Source organism: Lepidochelys kempii, chromosome 3, assembly GCF_965140285.1.
Source record: "Lepidochelys kempii isolate rLepKem1 chromosome 3, rLepKem1.hap1, whole genome shotgun sequence".
In the NCBI taxonomy this organism is placed as follows: Eukaryota; Metazoa; Chordata; order Testudines; family Cheloniidae; genus Lepidochelys; species Lepidochelys kempii.
The window spans coordinates 32,594,829-32,620,861 of record NC_136382.1 but is presented as its reverse complement, the minus strand read 5'-3'; the positions used below and the strand labels follow the sequence as shown (position 1 = coordinate 32,620,861).

Below are 26,033 nucleotides of genomic sequence, written 5' to 3'. Positions count from 1 at the left end.
CCCAGCTCCTCGCACGTACCACAAACTGAAGTGAGCTCCTTTTTAAAACCCAGGTGCCCTGATTAGCCTGCCTTAATTGATTCTAGCAGCTTCTTGATTGGCTGCAGGTGTTCTAATCAGCCTGTCTACCTTAATTGTTTCCAGAAAGTTCCTGATTGTTCTGCAACCTTCCCTGTTACCTTATCCAGGGAAAATAGACCTACTTAACCTGGGGCTAATATATCTTCCTTCTGTCACTCTCCTGTAACCATCTGGCCCGACCCTGTCACAGTATATATAATAAAACCGGTGGTTTGTAATACTGTTCTTCAGTGATATCTGCGGGTTCTTAACCACTTATGAAACCCAGACTCCAAGTCACTGCACTTTCAATATGTTTTGCTTCATTTTGATGAGCACAGGTTCTTCTGCATCCCAGAAAAACTGTAGGCTTCATTTTATTTCACCTTCAGTTTTGCAGGCAATAGGTTTGCTGTCTTCGTTTCTTCCTTTGAAAGACATTTGTTATGGATATTGGAGAATCGTGAATATGATTTTAATGTGAATTTTATGTTGTCATTGTGAAAGCCTTGTATAGTAATAAACAATGAAAGACCAAGTCATTGTATGGTTGAAATATCTGCTATCTCTTTTGTTCAGCACTGCAGTCAGAAAGTTCCTGTGGTCAGAAGTACAATTAATAAACTAAATTATCTTGGAAACCAAAATTAATTGTCATTTTTAATCTTGTTGCTCGAGAAGTGACATTGTTTGGTTCTTCATCAGCATCAAAGTATAGGGTGTATTGAAAATGTTTCCATCATCTTTAATAATGATTTAACATAGGAAGAATAATTTTATTGTGTGAAAGTTTTCAGTTCTTTTGGAATATTAAACTTATAGTAACACTAGAAGAAAACTGGCTTAACTGTGGTGTTGATCACCAACGGAAGAGGGAAGGAAGGAAAGTTTCTGTGGCAAGAAGCAGCAGAACAGCATGCTGATGGATTTTTTAAAAAATGTTTTTATTTAATCATTACAAAATAGAGTTGGCCAAGATGGTAATGAGTAGGACATTAACATTTTCCCCAATATATAACTCAGCCAATGGCTGTTTTGTAATTTGCATTTAATGTTTATTCATATTTTTTGTTTTAGGCTCTCGATGTTGACCGAACAGTTCTTTATAAAATGAAGAAATCAGTGAAAGCTATAAATGTATCTGGGCTGGGTAAGTACATTATAATTCTGTACGGTTAATTTCTCTGACAACTGCTTTGCATTTGAAGCAAGAAGACTTAAACTTGATCTGTTTGCTGAATTGGGAGCTTCTAATACAAGCAGTGTTGAAGTGAGGCTCACTAACAAATATATTCTAGACAGTGATCCTGCCCTGGCAGTGAGAGAACTAGATTATTTAATGTTTGGGATTTTTTTTCCCTCCTCAACTCTTAATTACTGTGAATTGCAGAATGAGAACAAAGCCAATGAACTACAGTCTTCTATTGCTGGTGACCTATGAAACAAAAATCTTTTCACCTGTCAAGGAAGATAAAAATACAAAGAAATATTTCTGTGTACACATTGTATATACATATTTATAAAAATAATTTTGACATATTAATATATTTATTTTAAAAATGCTCATACAGATATTTACTGGTATTTTTATCTTCCTTGACAGATGATGAGAATTTTCTGTTTTTTGGTGGGTGGCCAGCCATAAAAAAACAAAAACAAAAAAAACTTTATAATATAATCATAGAAACATAGGTCTGGAAGGGACCTCAAGTCCAGACCTCGTGCTGAGGCAGTACCAAGTCTATCCATAGACCATCCCTGATAAGTGTTAGTCTAACCTGTTCTTAAAAACCTTTAAAGACGGGGATTCCACAACCTCCTTGGTAATCTATTTTAGTACACACCAATCCTTGTATTAAAAGAATATTTTACCTAATATGTAACCTAAATCTTCCTTGCTCCAGATTCAGGCCATAAGTACTTCTTGTCCTGCCTTTAGAGGACGTGGAAAACAATTATCACCACCCTCTTTGTAGCAGCCCTTAATATATTTGAAGTCTCCCTCAGTCTTCATTTCTCATGACTAAACATGCACAGTTTTTCTTAACCTTCCTTATAGGTCAGGTTTTTCTAAGTCTTTTATCCTTTTTGTTGCTCTCCTCTGGACTCCCTCAAATTTTTCCACACCTTTCCTAAAATGTGATGCCTAGAACGGGACACAGTACTCCTGCTCAGCCGTGCTGAGTAGGGCAGGACAGTACTTGGTGTGTCTTACTTACAACACTTCTGTTAATACGCTCCAGAGTATTCGACTTTTTTTGCAACTGCATCCCACTGTTGGCTCTTATTCAATTTTTGCTCCGCTATAACCCCCAGTTCCTTTTCTGCAGTATTACTGCCTAGCCAGTTAGTCCCCATTTTATTTTTCTTCTTTCTAAATGTAGTAATTTGCACTTACCTTTATTGAATTTTTAAGTCTTGTTGATTTCCAACCAATTCTCCAGTTTGTCAAGGTCCTTTTGAATTCTAGTTCATCCTCCAAAGTGCTTGTGACCCCTGCCAGCTAAATGTCATCCAATAAGCATACTCTCCACTGTGTTATCCAAGTCATTAATGAAAATATTGAATAGTACCAGTCCAAGACAGACCCCTGTGGGACCCCACTGGATAGGCCCTCCCCGTTTGATGGCGCTATTCTGAAACCTACTCTTTGAGTGTGGTTTTTAAAATCAATTTTGTACCCACCTTATAGTAACTTCATCTAGACTATGTTTCCCTAGTTTGCTCATCTAAATGTCATGTGGGACATTTAGCCCTCTGAAAATTAAGATGCATCTGTCATGGATCCACAGCTCCAGTGTTCTGGAACAGTCCCTGGGAGTACCTCTTTAGTGTGCCAGACCCTTAAGGTATCGCTCTTTCACTGGAGTAAGCCACTTGGCTTCACCATCTCCTTGGACCCAGCCTCAGAGCCTTCACAGCCCTGCTTCGCACCATGAGCTCTCTTCAACGAGTCCACCCAAAAGAGACTTGTACACCCAAAGAAAGTGAGCAATGCACCCCCACTCTCAGCATCTGCAGTGACTCTCAGCCAGCATTGTAAAAGCAGTAGTGTTTATGACACGGTGGATTTGATTTAAATCACTAGTCAGGAAGACTCGATTTAATCATGGATTTCTACATAAAAGTGCCTTCTTGTTGGTTGTTATAACCTTAATACATATTCTTCACAACTCAGAGATAGATGTAGGTTTCATTTTTAGAAGGTACACACTATACATCTTTGAAGTGATTTATTTTGAAAACTTTTCAGATTAGTTTTACAGCTATATCAGAAAATGAACGATTGTTTGGTTATTTCATTTACCAAAGGTAATTGAAGCAGATATTTATGAAGTCATTGGGAGGTGAACAATCTCCAACTCAACAGGTTAATCAATAATATTTGGAGGATTTTCTTGCCATGCTTTATTACTAGGAGAACATCACCAGACAGACATTTACGTTGTTTTATTTAATTAAAACAACAATGTTATGTATTCTGGATTTTTTTCTTCATCAGCAAATATATAATATTTTAACAAAACAAGCATATTAATTTTTGAATTTAGTTAAACATTCAAGTTTTTTAAAATCAGGTTTGTTTTTATTAAAATAGTTTAACTAAAATAGTTAAATAAATAAATAAATATATATTAAATTAAATCAACTGTGTCAGCCAGGTCAACATGAGAAACGTAAAATATTGGCGTCTGCAGCTAACTCTGTTGTTTTCACCTTCGTTTTCCTGTTTGTTCATCATCTGGAAAAGAAAAACAAGCTTTCCTGCTTTTCCAGGTCCCAAACAATTTCTCAATTTGGAATAAATTAGTCCAAAGGAAGAAAATATTCTTTTTATACTGACAGAAGAAGCTACTGCTGTTAAAAGTGAGATTATCACTTCAACAGTCTCTGAATCTAAGTGCTTACGTGACTTCCACCAGTTCACTGGTGGGACTTTCTTTAAATCATCATCAGCAAACATATATTTCTTAAATGGTTCACCCTTAGCTCTGAAGTTTATTATAGTTGGCATTATGGAGGGATGATTGCCAGATGTCATGTCACAGCCAACTCCTCTTCTTCAGCAGTTAAGGTTTGACCCCGATACTGAGTATTGAGAATATTTGCAAGAAAATGAGCTTGTGCTTGTCCCATTCTTTTTTTAATGCTTATAATTTAACTCTGTCATTGCAATTTCTCTTTTTAAGATCTTACTCCGTTCCTTCTCAATTTCCCTGCATTTTGTTCAAGGCTACAGAAATAGGCTTTAGGGTACTCAGCATGTGTTCAACGTTTCTCTTAAGCCCACTGTTGAGAACTTTGGCTGTGACAGTGCCATCTATTTTTTCTCGATTTTGTTCACAAACTGTCATCCGATTAGGCCAGTTCTTGATACAGTGCTCAAAACAGTCCACTACTGAGTTCCATCGCACGTTTTGTGGGAGAGTTAGCTTGGGTCCTCCCACTTTTTTTCAGAGCAGCTGCTGCAAAGTGGTTGTTACGGAAGTATTTTGCAATTTCAACATTAGCCTTTATTTCTGGAACACTGAAATCTTTGGCTAGGAGATGCATCAAATGAGCACTGCAACTGTATGTTGCTAGCTTGGGACTCTCTTCTAAATAATATCTTCCATCTTGGGTACATTTGCAGCATTGTCTGTGACCAAGCTGCGTACTAGACATTTGAATTTTTTTCCACAGTTTGTTATAGCTTTTACTACTACTTCTTGTAAGTATTCTGCTGTGTTTGCATTTCTTGATGTACCAAATTGTTTCTGTAAGGAAGACATTTCCTTCTTCTGTTGTCATACAAGCTCACACAACAAGATCATTGTGATCATGACTTCACCCATCAAGACTCAAATTAACAATTTTACCCTCTAGACTTTTTGCACACTGCTCAATTTCTCTTTCATACACTTTATCCAGCAATTTGCCTGCGACATCTGCTCTGCTGAGTGGACTGTATCCTGGTCGTAATGACTGAACCATGATAATGAAGTGTGGGTTCTCAATCATACGGAAAGGAGAGTTTGTTGCATAAACAAACTGGGCAATTTTTTCATCAGTTACCTCTTTTTTGTAATCTGCTGGTTCTTATCACAAACTTATGTATGGTTGTTTCTGGATGATGGAGATTTTTATTTTCTTTTTGCTACAGGTGATATACTGTGGCTATGTGACATACGTGATGTGACTGAAACACTATCATTGGCAGATAACTATAGAAAGTGATGGTGATTTTGAAGGTGTATAGTCTTCAGAATCCTGTATGTTGAGGATCGATTCTCCTAAACAAAATAAGTCAATGCAGTTATTTAATTAGGATTCACATACTGCATATTTGTATTACTCATTACATTCACTGACGCTCAGTACTACTTTAAAGGTGAAATTGTAAAAGGAAGATCTGCCTATTTCAGCTATTTATTTTTTATCACAACTGCATCTAAAATGATAGTACCATAAAGTAACAACTATATTTTTTGCTCAAACATGAGAGTTCAGGAATAGTCCAGTAGGAAGACAGGCAGTCCTTAAGAAAAAAGTATGAAATAAAAAGTTTACTCACCTGAGGATCCTGCATGTTCAGACATGTTCCTTTCATAGAATCATAGAATATTAGGGTTAGACGGGACCTCAGGAGGTCATCTAGTCCAACCCCCTGCTCAAAGCAAGACCAATCCCCAACTAAATCATCCCAGCCAGAGCTTTGTCAAGCCTGACCTTAAAAACTTCTAAGGAAGGAGATTCCACCACCTCCCAACGTAACCCATTCCAGTTTTTCACCACCCTCCTAGTGAAAAAGTTTTTCCTAATATCCAACCTAAACCTCCCCCACTGCAACTTGAGACCATTACTCCTCGTTCTGTCGTCTGCTACCACTGAGAACAGTCTAGATCCATCCTCTTTGGAACCCCCTTTCAGGTAGTTGAAAGCAGCTGTCAAATCCCCCCTCATTCTTCTCTTCTGCAGACTAAACAATCCCAGTTCCCCCAGCCTCTCCTCATAACTCATGTGTTCCAGTCCCCTAATCATTTTTGTTGCCCTCCATTGGACGCTTTCCAATTTTTCCACATCCTTCTTGTAGTGTGGGGCCCAAAACTGGACACAGTACTCCAGATGAGGCCTCACCAATGTTGAATAGAGGGGAACGATCACGTCCCTCAATCTGCTAGCAATGCCCCATCTTACACAGCTCAAAATGCCATTGGCCTTCTTGGCAACAAGGGCACGCTGTTGACTCATATCCAGCTTCTCTTCCACTGTAACCCCTAGGTCCTTTTCTGCAGAACTGCTGCCTAGCCATTCGGTCCCTAGTCTGTAGCGGTGCATTGGATTCTTCCATCCTAAGTGCAGGACTCTGCACTTGTCCTTGTTGAACCTCATCAGATTTCTTTTGGCCCAATCCTCTAATTTGTCTAGAGCCCTCTGTATCCTATCCCTACTCTCCAGCGTATCTATCTCTCCTCCCAGTTTAGTATCCTCTGCAAACTTGCTGAGGGTGCAATCCATGCCATCCTCCAGATCATTAATGAAGATATTGAACAAAACTGGCCTGAGGACCAACCCTTGGGGCACTCCACTTGATACCAGCTGCCAACTATACATGGAGCCATGGATCACTACCCGTTGAGCCCGACAATCTAGCCAGCATTCTATCCACCTTATAGTCCATTCATCCAGCCCATACTTCAACTTGCTGGCAAGAATACTATGGGAGACAGTATGAAAAGCTTTGCTAATGTCAGGAGATAACATGTCCACTACTTTCCCCTCATCCACAGAGCCAGTTATCTCATCATAGAACGCAATTAGATGACTTTCCCTTGGTGAATCCATGCTGACTGTTCCTGATCACTTTCCTCTCCTCTAAGTGCTTCAGAATGGATTCCTTGAGGACCTGCTCCATGATTTTTTCAGGGACTGAGGTGAGGCTGACTGGCCTGTAGTTCCCAGGATCCTCCTCCGTCCCTTTTTTAAAGATGGGCACTACATTAGCCCTTTTCCAGTCATCCTGGACCTCCCCCGATCGCCATGAGTTTTCAAAGATAATGGCCAATGGCTCTGCAATCACATCCACCAACTCCTTTAGCACTGTTGGATGCAGCGCTATCCATGGACTTGTGCTCGTCCAGCTTTTCTCTATAGTCCTGAACCACTTCTTTCTCCACAGAGGGCTGGTCACCTCCTCCCCATGCTGTGCTGCCCAGTGCATTAGTCTGGGAGCTGACCTTGTTTGTGAAGACAGAGCCAAAAAAAGCACTGAGTACATTAGCTTTTTCCATATCCTCTGTCACTAAGTTGCCTCCCTCATTCAGTAAGGGGCCCACACTTTCCCTGACCACCACCTTGTTGCTAACAAGAAAGGTTGCCTGAAGAAACCTTTCTTGTTACTCTTAACATCTCTTGCTAGCTGCAACTCCAAGTGTGATTAGGCCTTCCTGATTTCACTTCTGCATGTGTGAGCAATATTTTTATACCCCTCCCTGGTCATTTGTCCAATCTTCTACTTCTTGTAAGCTTCTTTTTTGTGTTTAAGATAAGCAAGGATTTCACTGTTAAGCCAAGCTGGTCACCTGCCATATTTACTATTCTTTCTACACATCGGGATGGTTTGTGCCTGCAACCTCAATAAGGATTCCTTAAAATACAGCCAGCTCTCCTGTCTTCATGGACTCTCCAATGGTGGGGCAGACTGCAGACAGTAAGGCATTAGTCTCACCTGTGTGGTAGCCTGCCGGAGAATAAACAACCCTTTCCCATCCACTAGGTGACAATACCGCATATGAGGGAAACTGAGGCACACACAATATTCATACAAAATATTTATAAAAAATTCCCACTCCGTCACAGTGTCATGTCTACTGCTTCCTCCTTGTGCACTAGGCCTGTTACCCTGTCAGAAGGAAATTTGTTTGGTTTGGCATGATTTTTTCTTGACAAATCCTTGCTGGCTATTACTTATCACCTTATTTTCTTCTAGGTGCAAATTGATTGTTTCAATAATCTGTTTGTTCTCATCCTGAAGTTCACAGCAACTTGAGCTGGAAAAACCCTATCTTAATATACATGCACACTAGATGTGGCTGGAAAGCTGTGACCTGTGCACTGGGTGGTGTGCTGGCTGTAAGAAGTAAAGAATAAATTGAAATTGATAATATGCTTAGTATAACTCATACTCACTCAGGCAGGAGGAGACTCCCTCTTGCGTCAACTACCAGAGTTGCCACCTTTGGACCATGAAGGTCCTGATTTGAGACTCGGGGGGGTAATGTTATTTAGTACTTAAATTACCATAGGCCCCATCATGATCTGGGCCCTGTTATGCTAGGCAATGTACAGACATCTATAAAGAAACAGCCCTGATGTGAAGACCTCACAGTTCATCAGGAATGATTTATGAATGGTGATGGAAGAGGAATACGGTCCAAGGAAAAAAATATTTATTATAGCCGGAGCCAGTAGCACTGCCTGTTGTTAAGGTTGCCCAGCACTTCCCATCATTAGACTCCATTTTCAATTGCTTGTAATGGCCACATTTTAACAGTCTGGGGTGAAATTTTCTATGCTGGGTGTCTGCTTCCAGATAAATGTTTTGCGGGGGAATTTTTAAAAATTGTTTCATACTTTCATTATGAGATTCTTTTGCATTTTTTGAGAAGTTTTAACACCTCCATTGTTTGCAGTGGGCCTTTGAAATCATCAGAGAGAAAGCCCTCGGCTAGAGATGTCTTTTCTTTGTCCCTGAAATTCTGTTCGGGTTTGGCTACAAGATAAACTACTCAAATTGCTATTTCCCTAATGTGGCTTGTGTTCCTTAGGGTAATTTTGGGAATGTGCCCAAATAATAATTGATCATGAACCTTCTTTTCTAAGGCCAGGCTCATGCTACTGTTACACTCACCCCCACCACACTCTGTACTCCGAACACCGGGGAGCATCTGTAGGGGGGAGAGAGGAGGGAAGCCTCCCCTCCAAACCACACCGCTCTTTGGACCTGGCATCCCTAATTCTGGGGCGCTCCATGGGGCAGAAGCCCCTCACCTTCCAGGGGATTGGGGAAGGAGAAGAAAGAAAACCAACCGTACATCTGGATCCATCCATCATGCCAGCGCCTCGTTCTCCTCCCTCTCTTGGATGGTGACCTCCTCGTGCTGCCAGCTAATGTACTTTGCTTAAGTGTTCGAAGTCTGAATCTTCAGCACTACAGCACAAGATTCAAACCTTGCTGATGTTGCATGTTGGGTGGATATGTACAGTTACACATCATAGAATTTATTTTTCTCTCTTTTTAAAAAAACAAGGAAATTACATACAAAATAATGTAGTTTTGTTAATAAGGTTGCAAATTCAAGCACTGGAAAGTTAGGAAATGCCCAAATGAATGTTGTCTGTGCGACCTTAAACCAGCCCTCTTGTGTGTATGCATTAGGCTGCACACTTCAATTACATGATTGCATACTATTTTTTCCCAAAGGACCTGTACCTCATTCAATATACAGGATAGAAGCACAAGCGGGCAAAATTAAGGCTGCAATGGCGACTGTAAATCAGGTGCTTCCTAGTTTTAGAGTGCTTAACTTGGCAAGCTAAATGTTCTTTAACATACTTTATTTTGTATGTATAAAATATAAAGTACAAGCTTCATCATTTTAAAAGGAGGTGACCAGATAGTTCAGCTCAGAATCTTTTCAGTTTTTAAAAGTTGTGCACTTCTGTCCAGTTAGCTTAGCATCAATTAAATATGTTTTTAACACATTCAGGTAGGTTAGGCTCAAACTTTGTAAAAGGCTAAATACTGAAAAGGCCAGTAAGTGTGTGTTTTGGTGTCTAAGGTTAGACACAGATAAGTGGTAGACCTAACCAGTTAGTAGACTGGATACGAAATTAGTGTGTTCTTGTGTTTCATTTAAAGAATGTCAAGCTTTCTGTTTTGGATAACATGTATGCCTTCAATGTTTGAGGAATGAACATGCTTTTGTGAAGTGAATCACATAATATGTGTTTTGTTCTTCATTTCACTGTCCCTTTGTGAACTTTCTGACTAATTTTATTTACAGAGTTTTTATCTCCCAGGAAACAGTGGGATTTCTCGGGTGGGGAAAATCATTGCGCTTTTTACAGATCTACAGTAAGACACGTGCCAGTGTTTTTAATCAAAGATCATAAACTAAATTTACTACTGAAGAATTATTTTGGTGCATAATCTAACAAACTTTATTTTTTTAAGAAGTATTAATTTGAATGTATCAAGTTGACATATAAAGTAAGTTAATAAAGAGATTGTCATCTGAAAGTTCTGGAACTTTGTTTTAGCCAGTTGTAACTTTCAGTAATTTGTTCATGTAGCTATTGGAGTTAATTTTGCATTTGCTCTTTTGAAGCTCATGTGGAAAATGAAGAACAGTACACTCAAGCATTGGAGAAATTTGGAGGCAACTGTGTCTGTAGGGATGATCCAGATTTGGGAACAGCGTTTTTAAAATTTTCTGTGTTTACAAAGGAGTTGACTGCTCTCTTCAAAAATTTGGTAAGAAATGGTCTAGAATAAAACGTTATGATTGGAACTATATTAGGAAGAATTATACGTATAGAAGATTCAGGTATATCTAGTTCACGAATAAAACCACAACAATTGTTCCTGTTGAAGAAAATTCAGTGTTTTGGAGACCAGTATTTCTGACCTCCCTGAAAATGTCTGTAATCTTTTACTTGAACCAGTATGCCACAGCTCCACCTTCGCCTCATTCAAATCCATAATTGAAATATTCTTCTTTGAAGCCTATGAATCTTAGTGCTTTTCTCATGGAAGTGGACATAATCTCTATTATTAAACAACAGCAGCAAAAAAAATATTAAAACTGTTAAACTAACAAAATATTACTTATGTTCCACTGCTTGTTCATTCTGTTTTTACCTTCCTTTTATATATTGCTTTTGCATTATGTAATTGGACTGTAAGCTTTTGGAGAACAGATGGTTTTCTTACTTGCATGTAAAAAGCCTACCCATTCTTGGCACTCTGCAGATTATAAATAATAATATATAGGGTTCAATTCTGCAAATGCTGAGCACATCAAGTGTTACTGAAGTCAATAGTAGTTGAGGGCACTCTGTGCCTTGCAAGATCAGGGCCATATTATATGTGTTCTGCATGCACAGAGCAAACATGGGAATATAAAAACTTAAATTGCAAGAGGCAGATTCTTTGCCCACTCTGATGCTTTGTGTTGCTCAGAGGGCACAATCAGGGAATGAAAGCTGGCTGCATTCCCCTAGGATGGGTGAGTTCCAAACCCTCATAGAGCCAGGTAGAGCTAACTTTGATGCTACCCTCCTCAGGGGCCAGAAAGGAGGAATGACTAGTGTGTGATGTGCTTCAGCTGTGCTCAGCGGGCAGTGGTCTTCTGGGGACAGTTGCCAGCTGATGTTATTTAGAGGAGCCTCCAGACCATAACTGGCTCCCTGTGTGTGTGACCTGATCAGACTATTTTAAGGTCATTATGAGACTTGGTTGTAGGAGAGTAATTTCATCAACAGATTCATCTTTCTCTAAGCAAAACGAAAAGCAGTGTTTCTAAACCTTGTTGCTCTGTTCTGGCTTCTCGCTGTCAGCAGTCTATTTTTCTTGCTTCAATTTATATAGATCAGAAATGCACATGTGAGGAGTCAGTAGCAAAGTCTTTCATTCTTCTCGTTTTATGGTTCTAATTTTCCCTACTGGCTGAGTGCCACATATTTTTTCTTGTACAGAAACTTGGTGGCTCCTTCTCTTGTCTCATTATAATTATGTTATCTTACGTCAGGGGAGACTCAACGGATTCCAGCAGGTAGGCCTGCTCTCCCCTCTTCCTCTACAGCAGGTTGGTGAGGGATGCATCCCAATGGACAGCTCCTTTCTTTCTCCTGATGTGCTCCACCCTTCTGAGGTTTGAAGTTGTTTGCTTCCTGTTGATTTCAAAATGAGAACTGAAGACAGACACCCATTGTTATCTGAGTTTCAGATACCAGCAGGGAAAGTTTAAACTCTCCCCCAAAAAAACTGTTAAATGTCCAAGCAAGAAAAAACACAAACTCTAAGGTTTTTTGAAAATCACTTATTTATAAACATGAATTTCTTGGACAGTATTTCTTTAATTTTTCCAGCCAGAAATTCATACTACTTGAATAAATTGTTCATGCTTCTGGAAGTATCCTACTTTGAAAATCATCTTCAAAAGAGCTTGGATACAAGTCGTTTTCTAAGTGGAAATTACAAGGGACTGTCTAAGGAGTGCTGTAGTATTCTGAAGAGACTTTGGATTCTTCTTTATTATTGGTATCTGTTTTATTTATACAATACAACATCATAGCTCTGCATAATGCACATTTCATGTTTCTTTAGTCTGCTGTAAACTATACTGACCTGAATGTTTTACACACTTGGAATGTCAGATTGAAGTCCTTTCAGTACCTCCTTCCCCCATCCATGCTCCTCCCCCCCCCCCCCAAAATACCCTTTTAGTCTCTCCTCACTCACTGAATTATGTACAGTACGAAGAGATTTTGAAGCATTCTGCATCAAAAATGAATGTATTGACATTAACTTGGCACGCACTGTGTTTCAGTTGTAAAGAGTTTGTTTTATGCCATACAAACTGCTGCTGCAAGCCATTATTTTAATCACTTGTGTTCTTTAGTTCCATAAGGCACTTTTAAAAGATTTCTAAAAAGATGCTAGCAGAATGAGTAGCAATATTCAGGGGAGAGAGAGGACGTGCCCAGACTGGAACAGATGACAAAACTATTTACACTAGTGTAACTTGAGGCCTAGTGTTAAGCTTTACCTTGTCATTTATTTTGAATTTTCTTGATTTTTGATTGGAGAGCTATTGTGTTCTGTCAGCTTAACATCTGGGTTGCATTTTGGGGGTTGCAGTTCTAAAATGTTTCAATTAAAAAGGGAGAGATTTCCTTTAAATCGTTCCTTCATGTCGTATGAATCTAGTTTAAAGATGGTCTGCTTTCACAGCTTTTAATTCTTTTTTCTCTTCTGATGGAGAAGACCAGTGGCACCTTAAAGACTAACAGATTTATTTGGGCATAAGCTTTTATGGGTAAAAAAACCCCACTTCTTCAGATGCATATGAAGAATTTTTTTTTAACCCGCGAAAGCTTATGCCCAAATAAATCTGTTAGTCTTTAAAGTGCCACTGGACTCCTCATTGTTTTTGTGGATACAGACTAACACGGCTACCCCTTGGATACTTGTTGGAGAAGGTTTCCCAAAGTACATGCTTTGCCATTATGACTTCAATCTTTTCATGGTCGTATCCAGGCATCTGGATTTTTAAACTTTTCGCTTCCTTACATCAGAAACTCTGTTTCTGGTATCTTGTGACTCAACTATACAGTGGCCAAGTTGAAGTTCAGGCCTTGGTATAGCTTTGATTGGGAGCAAATGAATGTGTATATTTGGCTGGATTCCTTTTGTATGTGCATTTTAAAATAGCTACTGAAGCTATAAGATTATATTTTTTGGAGAACTCAATTTTCCAGTGCTTTGATTCTTCATGTTTGGAGACTAGCTGTAAAAGCTGTGGTGGCATTTCTAGAGGGGGACTGAATTGCACATTAATATGTATTATTCCCTTAAAATTATCAGTTTTTTACATTCTCTGCTACATTGGTTTTTATCAGTTACTTATAGATGTGCACCTTTTTCTCCAGTACAGAACCCAGATAATCCATAGTAGAGCTCTGTCTACTGGCTTCTGTATTGTAACTCCAGTATACTGCTATAAAATTTCCTTGAGCTTTCTCTAGGTCAGAAATGGTCTTTAAGAAGTCCACTTGATGTTTCTTTTGATTCTGATAACCTAGGTGGGTCAGTGTTCCTTTCCAAAAAATATCTTTCTTGGCATACACAATGTTGTTCCTTGGTGGTATTTTTCTTTGATGGCTTGTTTGGCATTCATTCAGTTAGAATAGTAGCATCAATGGTGTGGTTTGGTCCTCAATATACTTTCCCTCCTCCTAAGTATCCAGTGGCCTTTTTAGCCTTAGTCTGTTTGTTTATTAATTTCGTGTTTTTTGTAAATTCAGTGCTCATAAAAAGTACTGGATTGTAACCACTAGAATCTGAAATCTTCACTTTACAGAAAGTGCTGAGGACGGGAGAAAAAGCTTCCATATGAGGAGTAAATTAAAAATACTAGTATTATTAATATACAAAGGAGAAAAGTAAGGGTCAATGTTTTTGCTACATATTTTGGCCTACCAGATGCTCCTATTTACTTTTTCCATAATACAAAAGCAAGAGAGCACTCATTGAACTTAAAAGGTAACATGTTTAAAACTGATCAAAGGAAATGCAGTTGTACAGTGTATACAATTAACCTATGACACTTGCTCCCCTGCAAGATATTGAAACAAAGAGCTTTAAGATTTTTTTTCTGTTGGTTTTTTTTGTTTTGTTTTGGTTTTTTAAAGTTCAGGTCCTGTACTTGCAAATGTGCATAGCTTTACAGGTATGAGTAGTCTGCTTAATGTCAGTGGGACTGCTCACATATGTAAAGTTAAGCGTATGTGTAAGTCTTTGCAGGATTGGTTCTGATTCTCCACCTTGTTAAAAAATCATGATTTCCTTACTTTAATGGAGTTACTCCTGATCTCATTGGTATATGCGGACAGAGAACTTGCTAAAGGATCATATGACACTGCACTGATGGCTGTTTTTAAAATGTGCATCATTATTCTTTATTTGAAAGAGCAGCATGTCATTGAGTCAAGTGAGGTATGTGAATATGATGACTGATCTTGATTTTCAGCATCTCAACAAAATTTACTGAAGTTGCAAACACTAGTGAAAACAGAGAAATGACACAAGGTCCTAGAGAAATCAGAAATTAACATGCAGTTCAACTTGGAAATTGATGAGTAATGATGAGTGTTCTGGGGGAGGAAGTTTATAATAGAGAGCAAGGTAAGACATGGTCTTGCAATGGGATATGATGACAAAAAGGTGAGTGCAGTTGTGGGCTGCCTATGCAGAGAGGTAGTAATCCCTGTTCATATGGCTGCAACTGCATCTGGAATATTATATTAATATCTTTACCAGGAAGAAATTGACAAACTGGAAGGAGTTCAGAAGAGAATTACAAATCATCAGGCTTTGAATCTGGGATTTATGAAGAAAGATTAAAAGAGTTAAACATGTATACTTTGTCTAAAACATAACTAAGAGATGTGGAGGAAAAAATACAGTAGTTACCAGATAGTTGAATTATGTTAATGACGAGGAAGGAGAGGAAATTGGGATCCAAGTAGAAGCAAAACTTGCTCATGCTAAAATTTCTTAGGCTAAGCAAAAGAATCCCAAGGAAAGTGGTGGAAGCCCATCATTTAGACATTTAAACTTTGACTGGACAAAAAGTTAGAAAATATACTGTAGGGAACTATTGGCCATTGGCTAGGGTGATGGATTAGATTACTTAAAGGTGCTTTTTCTTCTCTTAACATCTAGAATTGTAATCCTCATATTTTTGAGCACAAATTGATAGCTCTTGTCAGGAAGAAATTTTCCATCGTAGTATTTCGCTTAGGTGCATAGGGGGGGTTTGCATTTTCTAAAATGTACTGTGTGATTTATTTTTTTAAATAAAATACTTTCATCTTGGTTGATTTTCTTCAATGCTTTTTCTTTTACTATATAATTAATTTTTAAAAATTCCAAGGTCAGGCACACAAATTATATCTTGACAGTGGTGTAATATTTCATTGTTGTTCATTTCCTGTTGATGTTAATTAGTTTTGTGCTGCTAAAAACCTGCAACACTAGGAAACCTGTTTTAAATTTTTCAAATAAATAGTGCTTATCTTTAGAGAAAGGGAAGTTACTTAAGCAGTGTAATGCATTAAGCTATACTAGCAGTTATTAATGAACACCAGTGTGCTTTGGTGTGTGTGAGGCCAATGGCTGAGTGCTAACACACCAAGAGTAGAGAAGTGGTTAACCACCATAAAATGCACACTTAGAGTGCTTGATTCTAATTCACCTGGATCAATTGGTCTTCAGATGTCTTTAAGACTGTGCCGATCACAACACATCTGCCATTCTTTTCGCACTCTTGCCTTTTTTCTCCATGTTCAGCCGAAACATTTAACAATGTCATCTTCCCATCTTCTTGGAGGCCGGCCGGGTGGTCTTTTCTGTTCTCTTGGGTACCACTCAGCTATGATTGCGGTCCACCTATTGTCCATGAGCCATGCTGTGTGGCTCGCCCATCGCATCTTATTATGTCTGCTTTCCACAACGATATCTTTCACACCCCTGCGTTCTCGGATCATTTCATTTGGGATGCGATCCAGAAGGGAGATTTCCCAACATAGCTCGTTCCATTGCCCTTTCAGCTACCGACAGCCGCTGCTCTTCTCTTTGTCAGTGCACACGTTTCACTGCCGTACAAGATGGCTGGCAGCACTGTTGAATTAAAGATATTTGTGCGTGTGATTTTGTTGATTTTTCCTTTGAGGACGTACTTGATGGAATCGAACGCACACCATCCTGCCTGAATCCTTCGCGAGAGTTCTCCGTTCAGGTCTTGGCGCATATTGACTTCTTGGCACAAATATACGTACCTTTCCACTTCTTCAATTTCTTCTCCTGCTACCATTATTCTGGCTTTTCGTAAGACGTCTGGTCGCATGTATTTTGTTTTACAGAGGTTCATTTTCAGGCTGACCTGACTGCTTTTCTTGCCTTCATAGCATGCTCAGCAGTTGGTTGATGCTTTCGGCAATTAGCACGATGTCGTCTGCGAATCTGAGATGAGATAATCGTTCTCCGTTTATGTTGACACCACTCCTCCAATTGATCTTGTTCATAAGCATTTCGAGGCAGGCAGTGAATAGTTTCGGTGAAATTGTATCTCCTTGCTTCACGCCTTTCTTGATAGACATGCAGAGGTGAATTTCGAGGAGAGTAATATCTGTTGTGCATCCAGTATTTGCTTCCTTCAACAAACTGATGTATTGCGTGTTAATGCCCTGCTCTGTGAGTGCCTTTAAAATTGCGTTAAACTGGACGCGATCGAAGGCTTTTTCATAGTTGACGAAAGCAATGCACAGCGGGAGTTTGTATTCCCTCGCTCTTTCTAGGAGCTGGCTAAGGGTAAATATATGGTTGGTCGTGCTGAAATTTCTTCGGAATCCTGTCTGCTCTCTTGGCTGTTGTTCATCCAGACTCTGCGAAAGTCAGTTCGTTGTCACCTTTGTAAAGAGCTTGTAGATGTGAGAGAGCAGGCATATAGGGCGGTAGTTCTTAAGCTTTTCTTGATCCCCCTTCTTGTGCAGCAAGATGGTATTCAACTCCTTCCAGCTTGATGATATTCTTCCTTCAACATGTCGACTGAATCTTAAAGCGAGGGCCTTCCAAAGTTCATTGCCTCCTGCAGAAATAATTTCTGACCTTATTCCATCTTTGCCTGAAGCTTTTTCCTCCTTCATCTGGTGTAGTGCGCTTTGGACTTCGCTGACCGTTATTGGGGGGATGCGTTCTTCTCACTGGTGGAGCACTGGGAGAGGGACATTGGTTCTTGATTTGAACAGTTCTGTATAAAAGTCCCTGCAGACCTCCTCCATCCCTGCTCTGTCGATTACTGTCTCTCCATCCTTGTTCTTTAGTGCTGTTACACTCAGTCTATACTGCGTCAATTCCCGCTTCCATGTCCTGAGATTCTTGTGTGATTCAGCTGTTTTGAGGAGCTTTTCTTTCTGGAAGTTCTCAAAGTTGTCCTTCAGTTTTTGCCGTATAAGCTTGCACAGAATGGAGTACTCAAGGTTGTTATCCAAGCTCCCTTTTCATGTTTCTCCGCTTCTCCAACAAGCTTTTTGTTTCGTTCGAGATTCTTCCCTTTGCCTCCTTCGGCTGATTCCAGTTATAAAACATTTAAAAGCACATTTGGCATATCCCTATTTGTGTATCCAAATGGTTTTTCAGTGAAAAGTAATAGACATTTTTGATTAGGATGTGTGTTTTATTAAACAAAAACTCTTGAAAGTAGTGCAGGCTTTAAGGTTTTGCAGTCCTGTCTTGAGTAAACCTCTACTTTAACTAAATAGATGGGTTACCCAAGTAAGGACATCAGGATTTGGCCCTATGATTTTAAATTAGCTTAGTCCTTTTTCCCTGCGCAAATGTTAGCTTGGCTATTACATCTAGTATGGCTTCTGGCAGCTGAGTGAAAATAAACATTCTCCTCCCTCCCAGCCTTTTCCAATTTGTGAACGTTAACTTACTACCCTATCTCTGTCATCTTATCTGGTTGGAAGCTGTCACAGGAAAAACTGTGTGGCTGCCAAAGCAGCAGTTTTAGAAGTGGAAACCAGGTCAGTTGTGTGGTGGTTTTTTAACGTGGAAGTTGCCAGTTCTTTGGCACCAGGGGCAACTGATCTTGCAACATCCCTGAAGCACTCCCAGACCTCAGAGTGTGTCTCCTTTCCCAACAACTTTTAAGAAGTTAGAGATCAAAATGTAGAGGTAACATACTGACATTTGTTGGGTGATTTATATACTTTTGTGTACATTTTAGGATTATCTAGAATGGGAGAAGCAGCAAAGCAATGCTTCTTTACTGTGCTAAAACGGGGAGACGTTTACATAAAACTGTTTAAAAAAGCTATTATAACAGAAACAGTAAAGAAAATTTAAGATTTTTCTCCTGCATTCCACCTCTTGATTTATGGATATGAACAAACATTATTTATCTGTTTTAGGTCTAAACAATGCATGCATTTAATACTGCACATCTACCAGCCAATATACATTTAAATTTATTTTACAAAAATAAGTAAAAGAGAAATGTAAGGGATATAACAGGTAGTAAATAATATAAATATAACAAGTTAAACAAAATATTGGAGGAATACAATTAAGTCAAACGTTAATACTTTAAAAAAGAAACCCTATTTTATAGTTTTGAATTCATTTGAAAGTCTTGAACTAGAAATACGTGCATATATATTCTCTTCTAAAGTGTCTACATCCATTGTACCTAAGCACTGCTCATGAAAGCAGTCAGAACTGTCCGGAAGGGCAGTCAGTGTTCTGTTTTCCTCTTTGTTTAAATGTTGGCTTCTGCTACCAGTTTTTTCTGTTCTGATTCACTGAAGAATGCACTGGTGAGAGGGTGAATCTTGTAGGGGGCTCTGGGCTGAGCCTGGGGCAGGGGGTTGGGGTGCAAGCTCTGGGAGGAAGTTGGAGTGCAGGAGAGGGTAGAGGGTTCTGGCTCTGGGAGAGGGGCTGGGGCAGGGGTTGGGGTGCAGGAGGGGGTGCAGGTGCTGGCTCAGGGGGGTCAGAGCTGGGGCTTGGGGTGCAGGAGGGGGTATGGGTGCTGGCTCTGGGAGGGGGCTCAAGGCTGGGGTTTGGGGTGCTGGCTCTGGGAGGGGGCTCAGGGCTGGGGTTTGGGGTGCAGACCCTGGGAGGGGGCTCAGGGCTGGGGATTGGGGTGTGGCCTCCCACCGGGCAGTACTTACCTCCAGCGGCTCGTGGTGGGAGGTGCAGCATGGCTGCCACTAAGGCAGGCTCCCTGTCTACCTTAGCCCCACGCCACTCCTGGAAAGTTTCTGTGGCCCCTGAGGGGGGGGTGGAGGGAGAAGGAGCAGGCGGAATGTGGCTCTGTGTGCTGCCCCTCTCAGCAGCCACCGCCCCCGCAGCTCCTATTGGCCACAGCTCCCCATTCCCGGCCAATGGGAGCTGTGGGGGTGGTGCTTACAGACAGGAGCTGGGGCAGGCAGGGAGCCTATCTTAGTGGCAGCCCCGCTGCACAGCTGGGAGACTGGGAGATCCTCCAGGATCATCCAGTCGATCAGGATCAACCAGTTGGTGATCACTGGTTTAGACTACGAAAGCATAGCTTGCTAGGTTGGATGTAGGATGATGATATTTCGTCGGATAAAATCCTAACAAAGATACGTGATTTCTCTGGTAGCCTTTCTGTGTCTTTTTTCCTTGTGAAGTCTTCAGCTGTATCCAGGGTTCATGTTCATCACATTTCTCCCTTTATCCCTTAAGGGTTTGTCTGGGTTGCAGAATTGTTCAAGTAATTGTCCCTATTGTATTCCCCTGTGAGTTATGCATGCACACTATATGTCTGGAGCTGGAGAATTTGCAAGTATTGTCCATTGGTACACACGTACACCCTGGTTTACCTCGTGCCTCCCTCTAAGGAGGGAAAGGGAGGAGTGGACCGACGGCTTCTCCGGTGCCTTCTCACTGCCACATGGTCTGGGTCAGAACTTTCAGGATCCACAGCTTTGGCTTCATTCTACAAAATAAGAATTGTAGAGTCTGTAAATAGTTTTAACAGCTTTTAGACTTTAGTGATTTATATATCTATTACTGTTAGATTAGGCTCCCAAGGCGACTTCTCCCCCCTTTTTCTCTCCCCCCCCATACGCCCCGTATCCTGTTTGGGTACCAAACTATACCCAGGACACTAGGCTTCAAACTCTATGCTTCCTGCCCACGATCCTTCTCAATCAGTGATGCCCATCTGCTCTGTCTGTACTGCCTTGGGGAAGCCCACATCGCAGTGAGGTGTGGTATCTGTTGATTGTTCCCCAGCGTACCCGATAAGGGCAGGAACTCTGTCTCCACAAATACCTCATGAAGAAAGCCATGAGGCTCCAATTGGATGCAGGCCAGGGTCACCCCCGCCTCCCCCATTACATCTACATGATTCAGCAAGCAGTGCGCTTCCTGTTTATGAAGTCTAACTCTGGTGTGAGAGAAATCTACCTTCACAGCCCTCACGGGGCGGGGGTGTCTCTCATCAGAATGCACTCTCGTAAGCATGAGACTAAGTCTTCTTGTAAATCTACTTCAATGAGGCTGGTTTAGACTGTAAGCAAGCCCATCAGCTCAGCCCATGAAGACTTAGGCTGTTCTGAATCCCAGAGGACCAACTAGAAAGCCCATAAATGAGTTCCATTGGTACTGGACCGAGTTCTGTTGGTACCATCATCCCTGACTCCTCCCAAACCTCAGGATCCATCAGCACTAAGTCCAATCACTGTCAACTTTCAAATACCGTCCTCCTCGCTGGGTCTGATGGCTTGAACAAGCCGAACTCCTCTTACACCAGAGAGATATGAATCCGTTGCCATCCCATGGGACATTTTTGCTTTCCCAGATCTGGAATCACCTCCTCCGTCTGTCTCCAAGGAGATAATATCACCTCCAAGGGAATCACTTGTCCCAGCTGAAGAATACATCTCCCCTCTAACAGCACATTTGGTACTGCCACTGGAACCAGAATTAGCCTTCTTTTCATCGGGAGATTGTGAACCACATGGTGAATCTTTCTTCCCCTACTCTGTGTCCTCCTCCACCCAAAAGACCTGCACCAACCTGCACCTCCTCTGACTCAGAGCTACTGGTACCCCTTGCCATGGGGGCACCCGTGACCAGCTGTTGACTCCCCCTTTGGCTCTACTGTGGGCCTTGAGACAATACCTCGCTGCAGAGTTTATCCAATATGCCACTAAGTCACCTTTTGCCTCCCCTCTAGGGGGAGGCTCAGATCTTCCCCCAGATCCGACAGATGCTGTGGATCCGGCAGATGCTATGGATCTGGAACATGATGCTATGGATCTGGCAGTTCCACTGTGGCCAGCAAGACTGTTATCCTCCCCGGACAAAGCGGTGACTCCTACATCTCCTCTCTTCTCCTCCCCTCTCCCCTGCTGATGACTTCAGGCAGTTCCAGGACTTTTTGCACAGAGTTGCTGGGGAGCTTCAGATTCCTCTTGAGGAGATCCAGGACTCCAACACACACTCTTAGACATCCTCCATTTATCCAGACCCAACAGTATAACTCTTCCCATTAAAGAAGCCATACTGGAGCCAGCTAGGACAGTTTGGCCCACCTGCGCTCCTGCCCCCCAAAGACCAGAGAAGTGTTATTACGTGTCAGTCAAGGGAGCAGAATTTTTGTTCTCTCACGCAGCTCCCAACTCACTGGTAGTCCATGCTGCTTCTGAAAGGGCTAGGCATCAACATCCCTGGTCTATTCCTGCTGATAAAAATGGCATACACATGGATCTGCTGGGAAGAATGGTCTTAACATCCAGCCTCCAGTTCATGATAGTCAATAGCCAGATCTTTATGGCATAGTTCAAAAAACCATATTTAGCCAAGTTTGTGGAGTTTACAGCTTTCTGCAACAGAATAAAGCTCATTTTCAAGCTCTGATAGACTAAGACAAACTGATAGCTAGGACCACTCTCCAATCGGTGCTGCTGATACTTTCTCTAGAGCTATGGCTACTGCCAACATCGTGAGCATGGGATCATGGCTTCATGTTTCAGGGTTCCCTAGGAATATAACAGAACTTTGTGAATCACCTCTTCAGCCAGAAGATGGATTCCTCTATAACCTGAAGAACTCCAGGGCTATCCTCTGCTTGCTGGGATATACATGTCTGCCCCAGGAGGAAGTTCCGCCGCTCATTGATCAGATCTAGACATGTGGTTCAGCAGTTTTTCCATCAGAGGCCCTACGAACCACCACATGAGACAAAGGGTTCAGAAGTCCCGCTTCCCTACACCCTCTGCAACAGGCTCTGTGTGTCAGTCTTAGTACCTGGCTCATTGTTTTTGATGGCAGCTTGAGAGCCATGAAACACTAACCCCAGCACCTCTTGACCCTGACATGCCATTTGAGGGGTCATCTAGCACTCTCTTTTTCAGCACCTTGACTGCAGTAACAATGGACAAGTGGGTGCTGAATGTCATCCACTGTGGCTATATGGTAGTTTGCATCCCTACCTCCTTGAAAACTGCCCCTCTTCCCCCCCTTGGGGACCACTGTCATGAGAGTATACTCAAACAAGAGGTGAACACCTTACTGCAGAAAGGATACATAGAACATGTCCCTCCTCAGTACCAAGGGAGACTTACATGATTTACTTCCCTAAAAAGAAAGGCGATTGGAGACCAGCCTCAGCCTTTGCCTTCTCAGCTGCTTCATTTGCAAACTCAGGTATCACGTGGTCACAACTAGAAACCCATCTTTAGAAGAGGGCATGTGGTTTATGGCTCTTGATATGAAGGACGTTCATCCTGCCCACAGACACTTCCTCAGATTCATAGTGGGCTCCGACCATTTTCAGTACAGAGTACTCCCTTCAGAATAGCAATTGCCCCCAGAGTATTTTCAAAGATATTACCAAGATAGTAGCAGATCATGTCAGACATTGTGGTCTCATTGTCTTCCCCTACCTCAACAACTGACACCTTGTCTGCAAGTCCCGCCAGGAAGCTTGTGCATCAACTTCCATGATGCTGCATCTCCTCTCCTTGCTGGGAGTCAGCATAAACATGAAAAAATGTGTTCTCATGCCTCGCACAATCTCTAGCTTCATCTGGGCAAGAGAGTACTGGCCTCAGGACAGGTTCTAGGCCATGAACAATATCCTAGCTTGCATCACAAACAACCCTTGAGTACCAGTCAAGTAATGTCTCTCTCTTAGGTCATATGGCCTCATGCACCTGCGTCACCCAGTTTCCAATACTCCACCTTTGTTGCCTTCAAAACATGGTTGCAGTTGGTTAATGTCGTGTCTCCTCTGTTGTGGTGGACAAATCCTCCTTAGGTATGCGTGGGAATCCCCTTTCACCCTTCCTCTCTGGACAGGACCATTATTAGGACACATACCTATTATACTGAGGAGCCCACATGAACATACACACTGCATCAGATACCCGGACATCTTGAGAGTTCAGATCCACATCAGTATTCTGGAGTTGCAAGCAGTCTTTTCTTCTACATTAGCAAGTTGGGAGGAGTGAAATCCACTTCCCTGTGTTCAGAAGCAGTCAGCCTCTAGAACAGGTGCATCAGTAGTCAAATCACCCTATCAGCAGCCTACCTTTCGGAGAAGCAAAATCTGCTTGCAGATTCCCTCAGCAGACATTTTGCATTCAACCATGAGTGGGAGCTCGACGACTTGGTACTGTGCAACATTTTCAATCTATGGAGAGCCCCAATCAGGGTCTGTTTGCCTCTCAAGCAAACAGAAAATGCACCACATATTGCTACCATCTATATGCTCGCACCCTCATCCTACTTAGGTACTTTTTGTCAATCACCTGAAGTGGAATACAGTAGGGACCATCTCTCAAAGAAGACTGGGAGGTTACTTACCTGTAACTGGAGGTTCTTCAATATGTGTGATCCCTTTCTGTATTCCAGTTCCTGCTCTCCCTTCCACTCTGCTTTTGATCTTATCTGATTCAAGGTGGAGAAGGAACTGGAGAGGCAGTTGGACCAACGGACACAACTTTCAAATTCTCCGGCTCCAGACACATGGTGTGCATGTATAACTCTCAGTGGAACATAAATAAGGACCACACATCTTCAAGAACATCCAGTTTACAGGTAAGTAGCCTCCCCTTTCTTCATGTTTGAACACATTTATGTTGATGTGTAGATGATGGAATACTAACCTTGACTTAGCAGTCAGTGTGGAGCAGACAGATCACTTTCAGTACTGTGTCCCTAATCATGTTAAAACATTAGTGCTACCAATTTTTATTTTTCATGTGAAATTAATTCACATAAAAAGAGACTTCTTTTGAGCCATTGAGTCAAAATGACCTCAAGCCACAGAAAAGGTGCAATGTGATTGGTCATGTGAAAATGTATGTGCATCCCCCCTGTGAAGAACCCATCTTTAGGCTTGAGTGTATAGTCAGATCTCCAGACCTAATTACTCTTTGGCCTCTCTTCTGAGGCTTTATATCAATAAGTGCCAAGTGCGTTGATGATGGAGGTTTTTTTTTTTTTTTTTTTAAACACATGCATAGTTACCCTCTGAGGACAGTATTGGGACCACTGAGATCATTTTACTTAAGCCAAAGAGCCATTAGGTGGTAATTCTTGATATGTTGTGTTCTAGGCTGGAAATGAATCCCTTCTCTGCAATTATACTGCTTCAGACTCTCTTGAGAGACTGTTAGCACTGCTTAAATGACTGTAGGATGTGATATAAAGTTCTTTGTATACACTGAGTATTTTTGAAAATCCCACCCATTGTACACATTCTGTGCATTGCCTGGTTTCTGTGGGTGGAGGATGGGGTGGGGAAATCTTCCCTTAAAATAGTCTTCATATGTTAACAAATTATTCATTGATGCAGTTCTGTTACACCATCTATTACTCTCAATGCAATGTGTATATTTGTACTAAGTCAGAATTTAACATAGTGCCCACAGCTTGAACACTGTGCCTGAATCATATGATGAGATAAGATAAAACTCTTTATAGAGGTTTACAGGTATCTGCTATGCATGGTCGTACAGCATTATTTCTTGCTTTAGTTATTTTGTTTAATCAAAATGTTATGTGAATGTGGCTAAAGGTATGGCAATTAAATCCAAAATTGTGCTGTCTTTTCTCCTTTCTTTCTAAATGAAATGATTTTTTCCCCCTGTGATATTTTGCTTATTCTTAAGCGTTATGTCATCATAAAATCTTTATCTTTTCCAAAATTAATATTTTTCTATTTAAAAATAAATTGTTCTTGCATACTTCTTTGAAAACCTACCCCTTTAAGAATGCATGTTACGTATATTATATATCCAAACAGCAGTCTTCAAAGGGCTAGATTCTGCCTCCTTTATGTTGAATAGTACCTTACTCCGTTAGTATTCCCAGCAATATAAACAGGACTTACTGCAGAATAAGGCACTAATCAACATGAGTAAGGGCAACAGTGTTTGAGATTAAACTGATAATCTGTAAGGTCTTGATCCTGCAAAGATTTGATATGTATGTTTAATTATATGTGTTAAGTAGTTCCATTGAGTTCAGTGGGACTGCTCATGTACTTAAAGTTAAGCATACACATAAGTATATACTGATGTGGTTTAAGAGATTGGAAAATAAATGATCAGCAATAGTAGGCTGAAATATATTAAATATAGAAAAAACTATATTATTATAA

The 26,033-nt window shown here is 41.0% G+C and overlaps 1 protein-coding gene across 3 annotated transcripts in view; it reads left to right on the top strand.

Annotated features, from left to right (window-relative positions):
- The window catches only part of ASAP2 (ArfGAP with SH3 domain, ankyrin repeat and PH domain 2), a 168,186-nt gene that overhangs the window by 32,953 nt on the left and 109,200 nt on the right, over positions 1–26,033 (top strand). For 2 of the 3 annotated variants that reach the window (XM_073336056.2, XM_073336057.2), the window contains exons 2-3: positions 1,138–1,210; positions 10,431–10,576. In XM_073336056.2, the coding sequence (XP_073192157.1) occupies positions 1,138–1,210; positions 10,431–10,576 (219 nt within the window). The remainder of the gene's footprint in view (positions 1–1,137; positions 1,211–10,430; positions 10,577–26,033) is intronic. The other variant, XM_073336058.1, reaches the window with a different exon arrangement.